The sequence below is a fragment of the Euprymna scolopes genome, chromosome 24, assembly GCF_053919585.1.
Source record: "Euprymna scolopes isolate OS-2025 chromosome 24, ASM5391958v1, whole genome shotgun sequence".
Lineage (NCBI taxonomy): Eukaryota > Metazoa > Mollusca > Cephalopoda > Sepiida > Sepiolidae > Euprymna > Euprymna scolopes.
The window spans coordinates 59,542,359-59,563,340 of NC_136505.1; the positions used below are offsets into that span (position 1 = coordinate 59,542,359).

Below are 20,982 nucleotides of genomic sequence, written 5' to 3' on the forward strand. Positions count from 1 at the left end.
AAGAGGTTGGAGAAGCGCGACTTTCGTAAACCTCCGGCGTTTTCAGTATTATAAAATCAATGTCCGTTTCATTTATCATTTCTTGAATATTCCCTTCAATCAGTTCCGTTCGAATCCAATTTTATTACAGCACAAAACCAAAGCCTAGCGACGTGATTTTATTCTTTGATAGGCAATGGGGGAGGTTTATCAATATTTAGTGATTTGCTTTTTTGAAATCTATAGTTTTTAAAACAAATATTAAACTTAATTATTGATATCAATTTATTTCTCTTGCTGTCTATTTTTTTCTCTCTCTCACACACACACACACACACACACACACACACACACACACACACACACACACATATATATATATACATCTATATATATATATCTATATCTATCTATCTATCTATCTATATATATATATATGAAAAAAAACGATATTCAAATTTTCAAAATATTATTTATGTTACCGTTTATTTCTTTCATTCTTTCAACATGTGTAAATGGGTAATTCTTTATAGTACCTGTTTCGTAGTACAGAAACAATCATATAATTATTATGTATCGGAATATAGACTTTTTTTTTACATTTATTTGTATATGTTCTGTTGTTATACTTAATATAAACCGAGCTTCATAAAAATAAGGATTGGTATAAATAAAGAGTGAAATAAAATTGAAAAATAATTTTTCCTATATATCTTCTATCTATCTACTCTATTACTATACAAAAGAAACTTTGTCCAGGTGTGTGTGTGTGTGAATTCATTCCCTATGGTCTCCTAAACGGCTGGGACTATTATTTTAAAATTTTACAGAAAAGTACTTTATGTGCTTGACAGTGTTCTTAGATAGGTTTTGTATCGGAATGTATTCGATAAGTATCGATAATCGAAAAAATAACGATAAAAGGAGAAACGGCATATTTTGATTGAAGTTAACCCTTTATTTATGTGCATTTGAGAATTTTTATTACAAAACAAACAGAAAGGTCTGGCATATAAAATCAACAGTTGTTTCTTTGTTATGACACTTGACTTTTGCATGTTAAACTTCAATTGAAGCTATTAAATATAAAAATAATTTTATAAAATCAACAGTAGATTCTCTACAGTGCAATGAAGACTACAATGTATTGTGAACTAAGTCACTGCTGGAAAGCATGTGAAACTTCCTCCCGTTGTACCGAGATGGGGCCTCAACTTGAATAGGCAATTAATTAATATATTGGAAAATAGGCGATTTCTCCAATTTCGATAATCAAAAAAATATGAAAGGGTGGAACATTCGATGATGCTCATTCAATCAGGGCAACGTCTGGTTTCCGTATATACACACACACACACACACACACACACACACACACACACACACACACACACATATATATATATATATATATATATATATATATATATATATCGGGGCGTTAAAGGAGGAAAATAAATTCAGTTCTTCAAGAGGAGACTTATCGGGATTATATAAAGCTAAACAGATTTTTTGAGCTTGTATAGGCATCAATAATAAGAGAAAATGAAGAAATATAAACTACATATATATATATATATATATATATATATATATATATATATATATATATATATATATTAACCCTTATCCTAAAGTAGTCTCTGGGCTTTGATAAGTGGCAATGCCTATGTAAAAAAAATATATAAATATATAAATATATATATATATATATATATATATTCATTTGTGTAATAGGGCATACATCAATTGGGGTATTTGGGTAAAAAGGAACTCTTTATGCCGTGATGTTTCGAAGCCTAATGCTTCTCATCAGAAGTGTAGAAAAGATGCTGAACAACATTATGGAGATGCAACGTCTTGCGATAACTTCATTATGAGCTAAATAAATTATTTATCTCTGTGATAAAGGAGGAGTGTAGCTTGTAATATGTAATGTGAGTGTGTGCATAGCCTGTCTGTCATAGTCGGTTTGATGTATGCGGACAGTATTTAAGCTATCAGGGAGAATATGGGGTAAGTTGAAGAAGGTTTGTGTAGATTGTTGTAGCTATGTGGATGTTTTACAGCTACAACGCATCTACACATATGGTTAAAAAAGAAACCTCCTCTAACTTACTCTATATTCTCCCCAAGAGGTTAAACACACATACTGTCCGCATACATACAACCCACTATGTTAGACATACTATACACCTACTTACAATATATATATATTGCTAACTACACCCTTCTTTAACACAAAGATCAATATAGTTCCCCCAAACAACCTCAATAATTTATTTCGCCACTAATGAAATTATGGCTGGACGTCGCATTCCTATTACGCTGCTTAGTATTTTCTCTACTCTTCTGATGAGAAGCTTTAGGTTCCGAAATACCATGGTATAAAGAATCCCCTTTTTACCCAAATAGCCCAATTGATGTATACCCCTATTAAACAAATGAATAAATCTATATATATTACTATATACATTTTACACCTTCATTTTCTCTTTACTGATTCCTATATATATATATATATATATATATATATATATATATATATATATATATAGTAAGTTATGAAAATATATATGGCAATCAAGCAACACAGAATATTCCGCGTTTCATTCTTGTGATAAATCGTCAGGCTTTAAAGTATACAATTATATATATATTATTTTTCTAATTATATTATACACACACACACACACACACACACACACACACACACACACACACACACACACACACACACACATATATATATATATATACAATTGTATACTTTGATTTTACAAACATTAGAAGCTACTTCAAGTATTAGTGCATAATTAAACACAGTAAATCAACTAGTATTTAAAACCAGCTTAGTTAATTCCATAGTTAGCGACGATATATATGAAGTAAATCTCGATTTCTCGATAGCGTTTTCGTGCGATAAATGGCATGTGAGTCTGCGCAAGGATATAGTTTTTAGTAGAATTAATGTTCTTAAAAGAGAACTGAGAACAAAGGCAAAATGCATACACGGTGAACATTAAATCAAGCTACGACTTTACATTTTACATACAGATTGGCATTTGACAAATTATTGACGATATTGATATTTTTCCAAGAGGAAGGGGGCGTGTACTGACCAATGAGCGGAACAAAGTTGGAAGTAGCAGGCATATTTTCAGCAATCAGCAACATGAATACAGAAAAGGCGAGCAGCACTGTGAGCCCGAGGGTGACTTTTTCTCCGCTGTCCGGTCTCATCCAGAAACCCATTAGTGTGAGTATAGAAAGCATGACGCAAGGGATGATGACGTTGTACGTGTAGTAAAGCGTTCGACGTCGCATGTGGATATAAAACGTCACATCCGGAAAAGGTTCTTCACAGCACGCGTAGAAGACGACGTTTCTTTTAACCTGCGGAAGGAAAATAAATGAATAATTGATTAAACTAAATAAAATAACTAAAAAAAAAAAAAAAGAAACAAACAAACAAAAAAAAAAAACGAAAAAAAAACCCAACGAAACAAAACCAAACCAAACCGATCTTTATATTATTTTCTTTTTGGAGTACTGTCCCTATTAACCGTAATCTTTTTGTTTGTACATTTCAAGTATTTAGTAATTTAGTAAAATAAAAAAAAGAATATTAACAGAAACATACACGACTTTTTTTTTACAGTGAGTTCACCACTTATCAAGGCCCACAGGCCACTCGGTGATAAGGGTTATTGTGTACAGTAATCAATGGGATAGTGTAGTAATAGTATTGGAGAATTGATAAAGTGTCATTACTTAAGGGGGTGATTCATCAGGAATTTGTTTGTGTTGGACTTGAATACATCCAGGTTGAAGTCGGGAGGGAAACAGGCAAGCGGAACAGAGTTCCACAGGCGAGCAGTTCTAAGAAAGAAGCTTTGTTCATGGAATCTACGTTTTGATTTAGGCACAGATAAGGAGTGGGGGAAATTGTTGACGGTGGTTTCAGCTAGTCGGATGTTTTTTTAAAAAGATTGGCGAGGGGGGACCAGAGAATAGAGCTCAGACGAGCACTTGCCATGAAATTAACGATAGAACAAACGTCTCTTCTGTGGGAAAGAGGTTGCAGGGAAGAGAAAAGGGCATCCCCCACCAAGCCACTAGATCTATTTTGTACTCTGTCAAGGCAGTATAGGCTGGTTTTAGCAGCTCCTGCCCAGATGTGGCAGCAGTACTCCATCCTTGGACGTACTTGGCTTTTATATAGATAAGAATTGCATCATTAGTGAGATATCTTCTGGAGCGTTAGAAGGATCCCACCATTTTCCCAGCGACCTTGGCCACAGACTTGATGTATGTGTTCCATTTCAGATCAGGAGTAAAGGTCAACCCCAGAAGCTTATCAAAACATGTGGCCTCCTCTAGACGAGAGCCATCCATTTCAATTGATGCCAGATGGGGATCAGAGCGTTTATGATGTAGAGATAGGAGCTTGGTCTTAGATGCATTCTACATCTCTATAACAAATGCCTTAATGAATCATGCTTTCCGGGCTGTTGGAAAACTGTTTCTGTGGTACCAATATTCAAGAATTCTGACGAAAGAACTGACCCATCAAATTATCGCCCCATTAGCCTCCTCCCACTTTTCGCCAAAATATTTGAGACCATAATTTACCATGCTTTAGTCCGGCACCTTACAGATGCTAAACTCCTGACTGACAAGCAATATGGATTTAGACAAGCCCGTTCCACAGCTGACATACTCACTGTAATCTCTGAACGTATATACCATTCACTGGATAAAGCGGGGGAGGGCAGAGCGGTAGCTCTAGATATATCTAAGGCTTTTGACAGGGTATGGCACAAGGGTCTCCTCAGGAAAATCAAATCATACGGTATCACTGGTAGAATGCTTAGCATAATTAAATCCAGGTTGTCCTCGACGGTCGAACATCTAAACAGTGTGATATAAATGCAGGAGTGCCTCAGGGGTCTATTCTTGGACCTCTATTGTTCCTGATATTTATTAATGACCTCCCTGACAAAACTGCCTCTGAGATGGGTATATCTGCTAATGACACTACACTCTATAACAGGCATGACAGGAAAACAAATGAACACATATCTAAAGAAATGGCAAAAACACTAGAGGATGACCTCCAATCTGTAGTGGAATGGGGACATAAATGGATGGTCACATTCAATGCTGCCAAGACTAAACTTGTTTCCTTCAATAACTACAAGAAACCTTCTCTGCCACCAATAGCAATGGCCAGTGACTCCCTGTCTGAGAGTACATCTTTCAAAATGCTTGGCCTAACGTTCACAGGAAACATGAGCTGGAGCAATTATATTGAAAACATTGCCAGGGCCTCTGCGAAAAAGGTAGGCTCTCTCTACCGTGCTAGAAAACTACTGACACCTGAAAGTATCCTGTATCACTATAAGGCCACCATTCGCCCATGTATGGAGCATTGTTGTCACATCTGGGCTGGTGCGTCTGCTACTAGTCTCTCGCTCCTAGACAAGGTTAAAAAAAGAGTCGCCAATCTGATAGGCCCTGAACTGGCATCTAAGCTTCAGCCTCTGTCCCATCGACGAAACGTTGCATCCCTCTGCTTGTTCTACAAGTATTTTAATGGTGAATGCTCTGACGAACTGCAGACACTTGTGCCCCCACTTGATGGCACGTGAGTTGTGGTCACGTTGGCCGGACATGCATGGATTTCTCAATATAGGAAGTGAGAGTTAGTTAGAAGAAAGTCAGAAGGGAGGTAGAGAGTCAAAGAGTCAGACGAGAGTCCGACCAGTTTGAATCTTGGCCCGTCTGGAAGCGAGAGGGTTTTAAACAGAAAAAGAAAATGTAAGAAGAAACTTTGAATTCCTGGATGCAAGCCATTGACCGGTCATGTTTGATGTTTAGAAAGTATATGTGTTATTCTATTTATGTCAAAGCATAAATGCCAACCTATCGGTCTATCTATCTAGATAGCAAACACTTTCTCAAAATGTATTTATATGCAATCTCTCTCATTTATAAACTCTCACTCTCTCTCTTTATATACACCTGTTAATGTCTCCATATCTCACAACATGATCACACACACGAACCTCAAAGATCTCTTACTTCCATGAACACTCTTAAGACTCTTATCCTTACTAACAAGAACACTTAATAATAATAACAACACTATATAACATTGGGTGTGCCCCAGAGGCACTTTTAGGGCTAATAAAAACACTCCATTACCATATTTGTCCAAAATTTTCTGTGTATGTCTATTTATCCGTTTTGCATGGTGCTGAACTCAAATTTAAATATGTTAAGGCTTTGGGGACTTTTGGGGATAAATGAGGATTTAGTCATTTCTTTTTTTGCATGGTGCAGAACTCAAATTTACATATGTTAAGGCCTAAAACTGCACCATTTGTTCATTTTCACCAGGATGTGACGTCCCCTGGGGACTTTTGGGGCTAAATGGCGGGAGGGGGCAAATGATGAACTTTACTGTGCACTCACGGAGGACCATGCGTGCTTCACCTGTTTTGCTTTAGTTTTCACATTTGACCAGCGAGGTTTATAAGAAGTGGGGAGAACATTTCTGTTTTCTGTATCGGAATCAATCCACATAACATTTATCGTTGGCTAGATTTTGACCATGAAGTGATTTTTTAAAAACGTTCCATCATCAAGTGACTCACTTGTCTGTGGCGATTTCTATGAAAATAATAATAATTATAAAAAAGAAAAACAAAAGAAAAAAAGATCCCACCTGCGTGGTTTAAAATTGCGAAAGAAAAGATGAAATTATATGATATGCGATGGGAAAAAGACCGGAATACAACCTGATGGAACCCGGTTGATTCTTCAATATCAAGCGCTTATCCATATATATAAAAGGCAAAATGTATGTGTGTTTTGTATGTCTCGCAAAAACTTTCGACACAGGCGACGGATCCTGACGAAACCTGTATGGTTTTAAAGATCGACCCTTCGGACGACAAATATCGAAAAATTGGCCAAACGCATTAATTCCTTCACCCTCAACTGTGCAGTTTTCTGCAGGGGGGGGTGATTTTTTTTTCTTTTGGAGTTGCCATTTTTGTAAGTCATCGTTTCGGTTGGATTGACTTCACTTAATTTCAACGTTCTGAACTTCTCGTCGCGTCATGGAGCATCTATAAGAAGTCAGATTTTCTTTAACTTTCTTTTCTGCCTTCGCGTCATGGGTTCGAGCCTACCTGCTTACTACCACTTTTTTTAACACCACTTTCCACCCGGGTTCCTTACTATACAACCCACACACACCCGGGCAACGCCAGTTACCCCCCTGCTACTACCATTTTTTAAAATCTCTCTCCACCCGGTCTGCCTACTGTTGTTTTGATCCCCCCGCTACTACTACTTTTTTTAACACCACACAGACTTCCTGCTGTTATTTACCCCCCCCCACCTCTCACACCCGGGCAACACCGGGTACTCTTGCTAGTATGATATAAAAATAAATATAACAATGTCACTTATTTCTCTGAGTGAATCTGAACACTTTCTAAGCAACTCCATGCATAGATATATTGACATAAATAGAGTTTATTTCTCTACTTGTCACAAGAATGTTTAAATTGGCCTCATATGTTAAAGTGTTTAAAATTGAGTTAAAAGTGACTCGTATTCCACGGTTAGAATTATACGACTTGTTTGAACCGTCATCTGGAAACTGAAAATTTCGTTAGAATGAACGTAAAAGTATTTGGCTAATAATTAAATATTTATTTTTTAATTATATATGTTTTGTTATCTATATAAGTTTTTTTTATCTACATAAGTTTTGTTATCTATATAAGTTTTGTTATCTATATAAGTTTTGTTATCTATATAAGTTTTGTTATCTATATAAGTTTTTGTCCTTATGCTACTTACCAACACGGCTGAACCTAGCGAGATTCAAAACTGTTTCTCCTTACTCCAGGGTCTTGGTTTCGAATCTGTTAAGATCCAGCCACGCTGATAAGATGGATAAAGACGAAACACGTCTTCGTGGGTAACTATATATATATATATATATATATATATATATATATATATATATATATATGTGTGTGTGTGTGTGTGTGTGTGTGTATGTGTGTGGGTTGTTGTTTCTTATGTGGGATATCGCATTGCTGAAGGAAAATCATTTACATGATTTATACTTGCGTAATATTTGCGGAAAAACTTAATTTCAACGTTCCGAACTATGGGCATTAGTCATACAATCCTTGGGTACTGTGGTACTGTGTTAGTAAACACAAACCGCTTTATATATATATATTTATGTATACGTATATATATTTATTTAAAAAAGATTGCCTACCAAACTCCTCTGTTAGTTTTTGGTCTATGGACCCATATTATACACAATGTTATAAGGGACATCGTTTATGAATAGCAGGATTAATAGGGGTACGAGGATCGACCCCAGACGCACTTCGGCATTAATGTTATGCTGTTTAGATGTACGTCCACCAAGAAAAACCTGGATAGTTTTCTTGTCTAAGAAAGATCTAATTTTATTTAGTATTCGTCCTGTTATACAGTATAATTTAACTTTCATTAGCAGCCCTTTATGCCAGAGGCTATTTTTCAGTCATTTGAGAAACAAGATTTAGTAAGATATTTGTTGTAGAATTTGGAAATTACGAGGTCTATCTCAGCTGAGCATTTCTTAGTATAACCTGGATTATATCAGGGCTACACGCCTTGGAAGTGTCTAAGTTTTTATGATATCGCGATTATGAGAAGGGGTGATTTTCAGATCATCAAGTGTGGCTACAGTCCGAATAGGGAAATTTGGAAGGAAGTTGTTGGTTGAGTCTAAGATAGAGCTGGAGGCGAATCGCCGAGCAAGCTGTTCGGCCGTGCATGCGACCTCCTGGTTCTTGAATAGTGGAAGCATTACCGATTGCCATTAAGTCACTACATTGTTATAAAATTTCCTGAAATCATGAGTTCCTCTCTTGCGATTGAATGCGTTTCCTGGTTATTTCAGCATACCTTCTTTTGGTTGTGGCTATTTCACTCTTACAGTGATTTTTAGCATCAATATATTCTTTGCCTTTTTGTACTTGATTTATGACGTATGAACCGGCGGAATGCATGCTGATTTTCGGCAATGACAGCTGTGCAATTTGAAGTGAACCATTGAGGGAGTGGGGTTTGCTATATTACTTCCATGTAGGAATATGTGGTTCAATGCCCGCATCGCACCATTCAATTGTCCCATTAGCACAATATTCAACAGGAAGAGAAAAGAGGGGTATCCCTGACGTGTTCTCTGATGATTTCCCAGTCAGCCTTTTATAGTACGTGGCCGTTTTGAGCAACAGCTCTTCATTTTGGGGTTGGGATTTAAGAGTGATGTTTAATGATACCACTAGATGGTCCGCGTTTCTAAGTTAACTATGGGCATTAGTCATACAACCATTGGGTACTGTGGTAAAGAATAGGTCTAGAACTGAAGCTTACTGGGTTCCACAATTCGAGAGGCTGGTTGAGAAAATGACTGTCGGTGTAAAGGAATGAGCGATCGAGAAACTATAAGTAATGCGTCCAGCTGCATTTGTGAAACGAAGCCAAATGTTATGATGAACATTAAAGTCACCAAACACATGGACTTGGGGATGAGTATCTATGATACTCATGCCATAGATTCTAAGGAGAGTCCTGCAGCTATAATATTTGAGACATGGTCGATTAGGGTACAATCCTGATATAAGGGAGAACGGTAGATAAAATATATTTTACTAATGCAAGTTAGTTAAAAGCACACAAAGGCCTGATCATCCGATTCAATACGTTGCTTTCTAGTAAAGGGAAATGTGCTACATGCATGTATCTATCCGAGTCCTTACGAGAGAGAGAGAGAGAGAGAGAGAGAGAGAGAGAGAGAGAGAGAGAGAGAGAGAGAGTCATATTGTCATGTTAGAGAGGATTGAGAAATGCAGATTTGTATAAATTAATGCTAAGATGTCCGGGGAGTTTCCTAAGACATAAGACTCTACAATTATCTAGATTACTTCTAAGCCCACGGATATTTTTTGAATGGGAGAAGGCACATTAGTTTTGTTTGGGTGGTTGCCTGGTTTGATTGTGGTTTTCGTTTGGGGTGTTATTTCATTTCATTTTTGTTTAATTTAGACAGTATTGAGTAAAGTAAACCAAGTATACATACGCAAGCAGTCAATGAACTGAGTCTTGTCTAGAAGGTTGTGGCCTCGCGAAAACCCACCGGTGGTAGCAGCAGAGCCATTTTCCATGTGCGACATGGCACTACAACTATCCCGATATTATACAACTGATGATAGACCAACTGCCCTAAAAGCTACCAAACAGTTAGGGCTAATGTACTGTCATTAGGAAACAGCAGTCAGACACACTATCAAACATGTACCTATAACCTCTCGGGCAACATCGACCAAAACTAGCCGAGTGAACACAAGTGCTATTCAAGCACGCTCAATTTGCTTAGTTTGTGAGAGAAAGAAAGTGGGACGGCGTTCATTGTCTTAGAAAACAATACCAAATATAGTGTAGCCCTGTTGAGACCCTGATATTATACCTCTATGCCTGTGTGAAAACATGACAATAGGCAGAGCCTATCTACTTCGTAAGCTATTTAAGTCTACAAACCGGAGAATTTGTTCGAGTCACCAGCTCTAGGAAGGTTGTCGACAAGGACTAAGGAGGCCACCCTCCCCACTTCTTCTCTTAGATGGATGACCTGAAAAGATCTATGGGTCCATGATACCGAGAAGGGTAACCATGCACCTAACTTTTCACCAGGTACTTCTGCGCCTCGGTACGGATGAAGATAATAAGTATCTTACTTAAATACTTAAATAAAGTATCGGTTTCTTCTGAATAAATAATCCTAGAATTCAAGATAGTTTCCCCTCTAACAAGAAAGTAGAAATCGTGTATCCATTAAGTATGTTGAGAAAAGTCAATCTGTTTTTGTAATTAAGTTATTTTCAAATAAAATACGAATAAAAATACTTGTATAATATAAGGAAAATGCAAAGCAAAAACAATATAAAACTTGGTTGGGACTCTAACAGGTACTACCACTCCGGTTCAGAGTGGACCTGTGGACATTAAAGGGTGGCTCCACACTCCCCAAAGTCCGCAAGCTGGGGTCTCACAATCGGATATAGTTTAAGGTCATATCCAGGACCACGTATATCTATCTATCTATCTATCTATCTATCTATCTATCTATCTATCTATCTATCTATCTATCTATCTATCTATCTCTCTCTCTCTCTCTCTATATATATATATATATATATATATACAATTGTATATATGTGTATTTGTATCTGTGTTATGTGTTCGACATTTTCAAATATTTTTAAATTATAATTTATTGTGGTAACAAAATTAAACTAGCATTAAACGTAATGATTTTGCAAGATATTTTGTCCACGCCGTATAGATTTGTAAATTGAACATTGGATTAGCATATAGGAGTCTCGGGTACAAATCAATAAACAGTGTTCAATATCTAAAAGCGTATTGCTTATTTAATTTGACGGCTGTCAGACATTTAACAGAATTAGAAGTGAACTCATTGCAGTAATTAACTCCAATTCTCTACCCATTCTCCTGGGAAATGTTTGTTACTTTGATAAGAGTAATTGAATTTCCACAAAGGTTGTTGATAGTGCTCAACCAAAGAGAGCAAAAACTACTTTTTTTAATTATTCTTTATATATATACAGTTATATCAAGCTACGATGTGCAGACCGTTTCGATCACAATAGATCTCACCAGGCAAGAAAAATGCCAAATTCAAAAATTAAAAATGGTTCAAGACCATTTTCAATTATAGTAGAGATAATAATTGAAAATCGTTTTGAACCATTTTTGAATTTTTATTGCCCGATGAGATCTATTATGATCGAAACGGTCTGCACATCGTAGCAAGGTATGACTGTATGTAAATAAAGTATATATATATATATATATATATATATATATATATATATATATATATATATTATATATATAAATCTCAAACGTCTGTGTGTATGTATGTTTGTTTGTAACGCTAAAACTTTTGAAAGACGGAACCAGAGTTGACAAATTTGGTATCATATCGAAGCCCCATATCCCGGATTACAAATATCGAAATTTCACGTCAAACGGACCAGTAGAAAGGGGTGAACTTATCGTTTTTCTCCCAGGGGGGCCCCCAAAAAACCTGTCACTTTAACGTTATTCATTACGTGTCACGTGACGTGACGTCAGCTCAGTAAAATGTCGGCTGCGGCTGAGGTACGTTAAAACTGCCTTCGGAGGAGTAATTGATACTATAACACAGTTAAATATTAGTTTTCGACTCGAACCGTTATTACCAACGGAATTATCGCACTCCAAAAATCAAAATCCCAAAATTACACGAAAATTGACGCAGGGAAAATGTTTTTATTTTTGCTTGAAGTTTTTTGCCGGCGAAGATGACTTTGCTCTTTGTAAAACATGTAAACAAAGATTTAGCCATTTTGTTTATACATTCTAACTCTGTTACACTTGAAGGGGGAGGGGTGGGTATCAGTATCAGGCCGCTTATGTAAACGAAAATTAGGTCGCGTGCACAGATTTCCAAAGAACACTTTCTCTCTCTCTCTCTCTCGCCGTCTTTCTCTCTCTCTCGCCGTCTTTCTCTCTCTCTCTCTCTCGCCGTCTCTCTCTCTCTCTCACTCTCTTCTCTCTCTACCACTTTCCTAACTCTCTCTATCACCATATTTCTCTCTCTCTCACTCTCTTCTCTCTCTCTTTCTCTAGACCTCTTTCTCTTCTCTTTCTCTCTCTCACCATCTTTATCTACTCTCTCTCTCTCTCCCTCTTTCCCTTCTATCTATATTAGCACTTATCAAGGCCAATAGGCAACTCGAGATTGAGAGTTCAAACGTGCACAGTAGTGAAATTTGGGAAAGAGGATGGAACAACTTTCTCTTCTGCCTCTCTCTCACACTCTTTATCTTCTCTCTCTCTCGCTCTCTCTCTCTCTCAGCGTGTTTCTCTTCTCTCTATATTAGCACTTATCAAGGCCAATAGGCAAATCGAGGATAGACTCGACGATGAGAGTTCAAACGTGCACAGTATTACAATTTGGAAAAAAGGATGGAAGAACTTTCTCTTCTGCCTCTCTCTCACACTCTTTATCTTCTCTCTCTCTCTCACCCTGTTTCTCTTCTCTCTATATTAGCACTTATCAAGGCAAATAGGCAACTCGAGGATCAACTCGACTCACCATATTTCTCTCTCTCTCACTCTCTTCTCTCTCTCTCTCTCTCTCTAGACCTCTTTCTCTTCTCTTTCTCTCTCTCACCCTCTTTATCTACTCTCTCTCTCACCCTCTTTCCCTTCTATCTATATTAGCACTTATCAAGGCCAAAAAGCAACTCGAGGATGAGCGTTCAAACGTGCACAGTAGTGAAATTTGGGAAAGAGGATGGAACAACTTTCTCTTCTGCCTCTCTCTCACGAAAGAGGATGGAACAACTTTCTCTTCTGCCTCTCTCTCACACTCTTTATCTTCTCTCTCTCTCTACCCCTGTTTCTCTTCTCTCTATATTAGCACTTATCAAGGCCAATAGGCAACTCGAGGATCAACTCGACGATGAGAGTTCAAACGTGAACAGTAGTCAAATTTGGGAAAGAGGATGGAACAACTTTCACTTCTTCTTCTCTCTCACACTCTTTATCTTCTCTCTCTCTCTACCCCTGTTTCTCTTCTCTCTATATTAGCACTTATCAAGGCCAATAGGCAACTCGAGTATAAACTCGACGATGAGAGATCAAATGTGCACAGTATTCAAATTTGGGAAAGAGGATAGAACAACTTTCTCTTCTGCCTCTCTCTCACACTCTTTATCTTCTCTCTCTCTCTACCCCTGTTTCTCTTCTCTCTATATTAGCGCTTATAAAGGCCAATAGGCAACTCGAGGATAAACTCGACGATAAGAGATCAAATGTGCACAGTATTCAAATTTGGGAAAGAGGATAGAACAACTTTCTCTTCTGCCTCTCTCTCACACTCTTTATCTTCTCTCTCTCTCTACCCCTGTTTATCTTCTCTCTATATTAGCACTTATCAAGGCCAATAGGCAACTCGAGTATTAACTCGAGGATGAGAGTTCAAACGTGCACAGTAGTGAAATTTGGGAAAGAGGATAGAACAACATTCTCTTCTTCCTCTCTCTCTCACACTCTTTATCTTCTCTCTCTCTACCCCTGTTTCTCTTCTCTCTATATTAGCACTTATAAAGGCCAATAGGCAACTCCAGGATAAACTCGACGATGAGAGATCAAATGTGCACAGTAGTGAAATTTGGGAAAGAGGATAGAACAACTTTCTCTTCTGCCTCTCTCTCACACTCTTTATCTTCTCTCTCTCTACCCCTGTTTCTCTTCTCTCTATATTAGCACTTATCAAGGCCAATAGGCAACTCGAGGATCAACTCGACGATGAGAGTTCAAACGTGCACAGTAGTGAAATTTGGGAAAGAGGATAGAACAACTTTCTCTTTTGCCTCTCTCTCACACTCTTTATCTTCTCTCTCTCTCTCTACCCCTGTTTCTCTTCTCTCTATATTAGCACTTATCAAGGCCAATAGGCAACTCGAGGATAAACTCGACGATGAGAGATCAAATGTGCACAGTAGTGAAATTTGGGAAAGAGGATAGAACAACTTTCTCTTCAGCCTCTCTCTCACACTCTTTATCTTCTCTCTCTCTCTCTCACCCTGTTTCTCTTCTCTCCATATTAGTACTTATCAAGGCCAATAGGCAACTCGAGTATAAACTCGACGATGAGAGATCAAATGTGCACAGTATTCAAATTTGGGAAAGAGGATAGAACAACTTTCTCTTCTGCCTCTCTCTCACACTCTTTATCTTCTCTCTCTCTCACCCTGTTTCTCTTCTCTCTATATTAGCACTTATCAAGGCCAATAGGCAACTCGAGGATAAACTCGACGATGAGAGTTCAAACGTGCACAGTATTCAAATTTGGGAAAGAGGATGGAACAACTTTCTCTTCTGCCTCTCTCTCACACTCTTTATCTTCTCTCTCTCTCACCCTGTTTCTCTTCTCTCTATATTAGCACTTATTAAGGCCAATAGGCAACTCGAGGATCAACTTGACGATGAGAGTTCAAACGTGAACAGTAGTCAAATTTGGGAAAGAGGATGGAACAACTTTCTCTTCTGCCTCTCTCTCACACTCTTTATCTGCTCTCTCTCTCTCTCACCCTGAAAGATTCCTCTCCCCTAAGAATAAAACATATGTTCAATATCTGCTTTTGTTTGTTCATTGTTTATACGGTCCCGGGCAACGCCGGGTAGCCTTGCTAGTTATAATATAAAGCTGAATGTGTGTGTGTGTCTGGTCACGAATAGGTTCCTATATGGTTGACTATTTTAAAAAAACTGTTTACATATAATGATAGAAGATGTATCCATGATCAGGAATGGGTATGTTTGATCTGGCAGAACGGTGGTTCATAAAAATTGTGGGGTTTGCGTTCGCGCCTGGTCCCAAATAAAAATTGTGGGGTCTGCGTTCGCGCCTGGACCCCAAAGTATGTAAATAAAAAATGAAAAAAAAAACGTTTAGAAGGGTTTTTGATATAGATGTACATAATAATACTTTGGTAAAGATGTTTCAACTTAAATAGGGATGGTATGATTAAATTGTGGGGTCTGCTTCGCGCCTGTACTCCATATAAATATGGCACAAACTTTAACAAAGACTTTTCATATCTATTTGCGTAAGTATACTTTGATAATTATGTTTCAGTTTGAAGAAATATGGTATAATAAAATTATTGGGTCTTCGTTCGGGCCTGACCTCCATAGAATGGAAATATGTTTCAAAGTTTAACAAGGTTTTTTAAAAGGGATGAGGGTCCACAATAAAACCTTAACTTTAATCTTAATTCACGTTAACTTTTATTTATTTTTTTGTGTCGAATAAATTCGCCTCATAAATTCACGTTCTTATTAAAGTTAAAGCCCAAGTCGGAACTTTAGACAATTCTCGACACAAATTTTGCATAACTCTGTTTTTTCCTTCCCTACTTGTATCTGGCACTCTTTCGAAAATAGATAAATAGATAAATAATAAAAAAATAAGAAAGTTACTTGTTATCGTGTCAAAAGAAGGAAAAAATCCTGCTCACGTGATTACGTGTATTTTTAAAAACATTTGCATAACCTTTTTATTTTTATATCTGTTTAAGCTTTTTTTGTCAGTGTACTAGAAGGAATTCAGTTGATTACAACCCTTTCTGCATGTTCTTTACATTACAATAGTACAACTCTGTATCCGACGGCACAATACAACACCGTTCAATACTGTAAAACGTAAACGAAGCTGTTCTGCTTGAAAAGGGCGCCATTTTCTTCTTATTCATATTTATATCGATTCTTTGCTTTAAAAAACTAAAGTAATTACGTGTTTACGTTTTTAATATCCCATTTTGCTGTTTCGGATTATTTTACTAAAGTAAGTAAAGGTTCATTATTTTTCAAAACTGTTTTTGTTTCTTTGTTTTTCGATATTTCGTCGATATTATTTAGTAAGATTGTTTAGCCGAAAAGCCAACAAACGACTACCCGAAAAAATAAATATACAAGAAATAAATGTTACCATAGTCAATAAAATTCAGTTCATGTTTTTTTTTGTTTGGAAATAATTTTTAATGCTCTTGAAATAATTTCAGCGAACCAAAATTAAAACGAAATTTGAGGCGATAACTACTTAAATGAATTTTTATATAAACTACACATGCCATAATCGAATATTCTTCAAGCACAAAATAACGGAAAACATTAACATATATTTATAAACATCCCTTACGTTGACAGAACTCTCTTAAATTGTAAAACTAGAATGCTCAAGTGCCCCTCCTTCAAATTGAAAACGGGGCTCTTCATTTCAAAGTCGCTGCCATTTTGATTTTTTTAAAAACTACATAAAAATACAAACCAATGAACTTTTCTACCATAAAATTAACTTTTATTGACTATAGTAACATTTATTTCGTGTTATTTATATTATTATATATATAACATTTTCTCTTTGTAAGGAAACATCATTTTGTTGGTCACTCTTGGCTACGAATGGAAAGAAAGTTGATATAAAAAATATATTTTCGCGAAAATTATCTTTGCTTTCATCATATTTTGATTGAGGTAAAAGTTTTGAGTATGAAAACGTATCTCTTTACAACTCCCTCCTTTTCATAACCTATCATACTTTCATCAATCAAAGTCCATTTTCTGTAGGCTGTTTTTGAACCCAATCAACGACGGATACTTCTGCTAGTACCCTTAGTAGTAAAAGTATCCGTAAAAGTAAAGAGAAAACGAAGTAAAAGTAAACGATTAAATAATAGTAATAAATAAATAATAAACAGGACAGCAAACATTTACGGTAACATATATACATTCTGTAGTCAAACCATCAATTTTAAAACTCATTATATATATATATATATATATATATATATATATATATATATATATACACACATAAAATAATTTATAATTCAAGAATATTTATAAATAGAAATAGAAAGAATCAAATTGTAACTGCAATGTCTTTTTTTTTCTAGTAAAGAAATTAATTTCTAACGCCCTTTCTACATTTTCCAGAAAATCAATATTTAAAAGGCATATTTTCGTCTTCTAAAACAATGATTAACTAGATAAAAAAAAACAGAAACGTATCCAAAAATATACCTTAGGAAACATTTGCATCGATTTTTTTCTTCATACCACATATGCAATCTGGATATTTTTATTTTCTAGAGTAAACCATAATAAACCGAAACACACAGATGTCTCTTCTATTTATGCCATATAAAAATAGTACTTCTATTTATGCCATATAAAAATAGTACTCACCCTCCCACAAAACAAACAAACAAAACAAATAACAACAAATGAAAAAGAAGAGAAACTAAATAAAATACGAAAAAACTAAATATAATAATTTAGATTTGGATAAAAAACACAAAAAATTAGAAAAGACAAAATACAATGCAATATTTTTGATTCGGAAAAAAAACTAATTGAATCTAAGCGATTTGTCACCATCTCCGTGTGTTTATCTCTCACTTTATTTACATATGTATCGTTTTGTAGTTAATTGCTTCTCAAAACCAAAGTGAAACAGCAAGTAACAGTTTATAGTAGCCTCTTTTTGTGCGGAAAAATGAGGCGAAAACAAATCTTTGATTATTTTAGATTCTGCTGCCGTGTCAGGTGATATCACATTTCATAAAAAGAACATTTTTATAAGTGACCTTCTTCTTAAAGCACATTTCAGTAAAATATTTACTCTTTGGTTCAACGCTGTTTCCGTAAAAATAAAAAAATTATACAGGGTGGTCAAAAAGTCACTAATTTATCATAAGAATTTTTAACTTGAATTCTTTATTTTTTATGGTACCTTAATGGAATCTTCGAATACAAAGACAATGGGGATTCGTTTTCAAAAAAAGTGTAATTCGACGAGGCGGTTTCTTGTGGTAATCCTGATTTGTAGGATCAAATAATGTAAATAGGGCGTCTCCAGTCCCTAAACGCATGGGACAACACTGTCCCGTGACTATACTTTTATTTTCGTCTAGCGATGGACCTTTCGAAATGTAACCAGACGCGTACTTGTTATTGGAACCACAACTCTGATGCTCAGAGCACACAAAATCACAATAAAAACATATTCTATCATTTCTCCAAAATCTGGACTCTCTTAAAGCTCGAGTCAAACACCCCACACAACCATTAGCCCGGAAACAAGTAATTTGATACTGCCCGGCGCATGCAAAACCTTTACAAAAAATTTAAAAACTGAGACAGGATTGATTTATGCAAAATAACACATATTAAATAGTTTCCATTTTCTTGTAGGATGTGTTTCAAACGAAAAATTTACATCAGTAAACCTTAAACTCTACAATCATTGAAGTAGAACCAGGAATTAAGTTTGAGAATAAAATCATAATTGAGTGATTCTGAAATACGTTCTGATTAATGTTTTGAAAAGGACACAAATTTATGAAACTGAAAATGGAAACAATTTTCAAAAATGTTATTTTTCATAAATAAAAACATTTTTTTAAAAATTTTCTTTCCTTTTTGCAAATAAAACTTTCAATGGCTTCCTCCTATCATGTTAAAATTCAATTAAAGTATAATCAAAGATATAGAATAAGTTAAAAAAACATTTAGTGATCCCTTAGTGACTTCTTTGTCAATATATATATATATATATATATATATATATATATATATATATATATGTTAGAAAAAATATTATTCTAATTTTGACGCCAGAATGTTTTTTGTTTTTTATAAATGGAATATAAACCAACTATTTCAGTCGGTACCTTACCATCTTCAATGAATTATAAACATATTTTTTGTGTCTCTCATTGTCGATAAATTACGACAAATACCGACAACAGACAGCCACGATTTATCTTGTAAAATAACGACTGCCTTAATGTCTATTCCAAATTTAGATATCAGCTGTCACGTGTTCTAGTTAATATGTAAATATTTCACTAAAGCTTGGCCACTCTGCAAACGTACAAATTATATTATAATTTTATCGGAATAACATTTAAAACAAAATGAAATAGAAATAAGAAATTTCATAGACATGAACATAAGTCGTTTTCCATGTTCCTTTTCCATTGCGCAAACAACACAGTACAATTAGTTGTAACGTGGTTGTTACATGCAAATGCATACAATTAGTTGTAACATGGTTGTTACATGCAAATGCGTACAATTAGTTGTAACGTGGTTGTTACATGCAAATGCGTACAGTTAGTTTTAACGGTTGTTACATGCAAATGTGTACAATTAGTTGTAATGTACGGGTTGACGTGGCAGGAAGGAAAAAGAAGATAAAAACAAAATAGACAGCACGCGGTCGAGCAGAGAAGAAAATTGCGAACCAGGCTAGATAGAAGCCGAGAGCGAGAAAGCGCTAGCTAACGGGCAGTGCAAGGTGGCGGTAAAATAAAATTTTAAAAAGCACATATTATATGGCGTGTGAAAAGATTTTTTTTTAAGATAATGAAATGCGTTATTGTTGAGAGCACCACGAATAAATGTATTTTATTTGCACTAAGAAAATTCCTAGTCGGATTTTTATTTCTTGCTTGCTTTCGTTCTTTCTTTGTTCCTTTGTGAAGCTACCAGACAACATGTGGATCCGAGAGGTCTGATATGTAATGACATGATTTAAGTGTAACAGCGACGTTACAACTAATTGTATGCATTTGCAAGTAACAGCCACATTACAACTTATTGTACACATTTGCATGTAACAACCATGTTACAACTAATTGTACGCATTTGTATGTAACAACCACGTTACATAATTGTACACATTTGCATGTAACAACCATGTTACAACTAATTGTACACATTTGCATGTAACAACCATGTTACAACTAATTGTACGCATTTGCATGTAACAACCACGTTACATAATTGTACACATTTGCATGTAACAACAACGTTACAACTAATTGTACGCATTTGCATGTAACAGCCACGTTACATAATTGTACACATTTGCATGTAACACCCATGTTACAACTAATTGTACGCATTTGCATGTAACAACCACGTTACAACTAATTGTACGCATTTGCATGTAACAACCACGTTACAACTAATTGTACACATTTGCATGTAACAACCACGTTACATAATTGTACACATTTGCATGTAACAACCACGTTACAACTAATTGTACGCATTAGCATGTAACAACCACGTTACAACTAATTGTACGCATTTGCATGTAACAACCACGTTACAACTAATTGTACAAATTTTCATGTAACAACCATGTTACAACTAATTGTACGCATTTGCATGTAACAACCACGTTACAACTAATTGTACGCATTTGCATGTAACAACCACGTTACAACTAATTGTACACATTTGCATGTAACAACCATGTTA

General features: G+C 35.7%; 1 protein-coding gene across 1 annotated transcript in view; it reads right to left on the minus strand.

Moving 5' to 3' along the window:
• The window catches only part of LOC145246740 (neuronal acetylcholine receptor subunit alpha-10-like), a 550,490-nt gene that overhangs the window by 38,357 nt on the left and 491,151 nt on the right, over positions 1 to 20,982 (minus strand). The window contains exon 8 of the mRNA XM_080108500.1: positions 3,102 to 3,375. Within this exon, the coding sequence (XP_079964626.1) occupies positions 3,102 to 3,375 (274 nt within the window). The remainder of the gene's footprint in view (positions 1 to 3,101; positions 3,376 to 20,982) is intronic.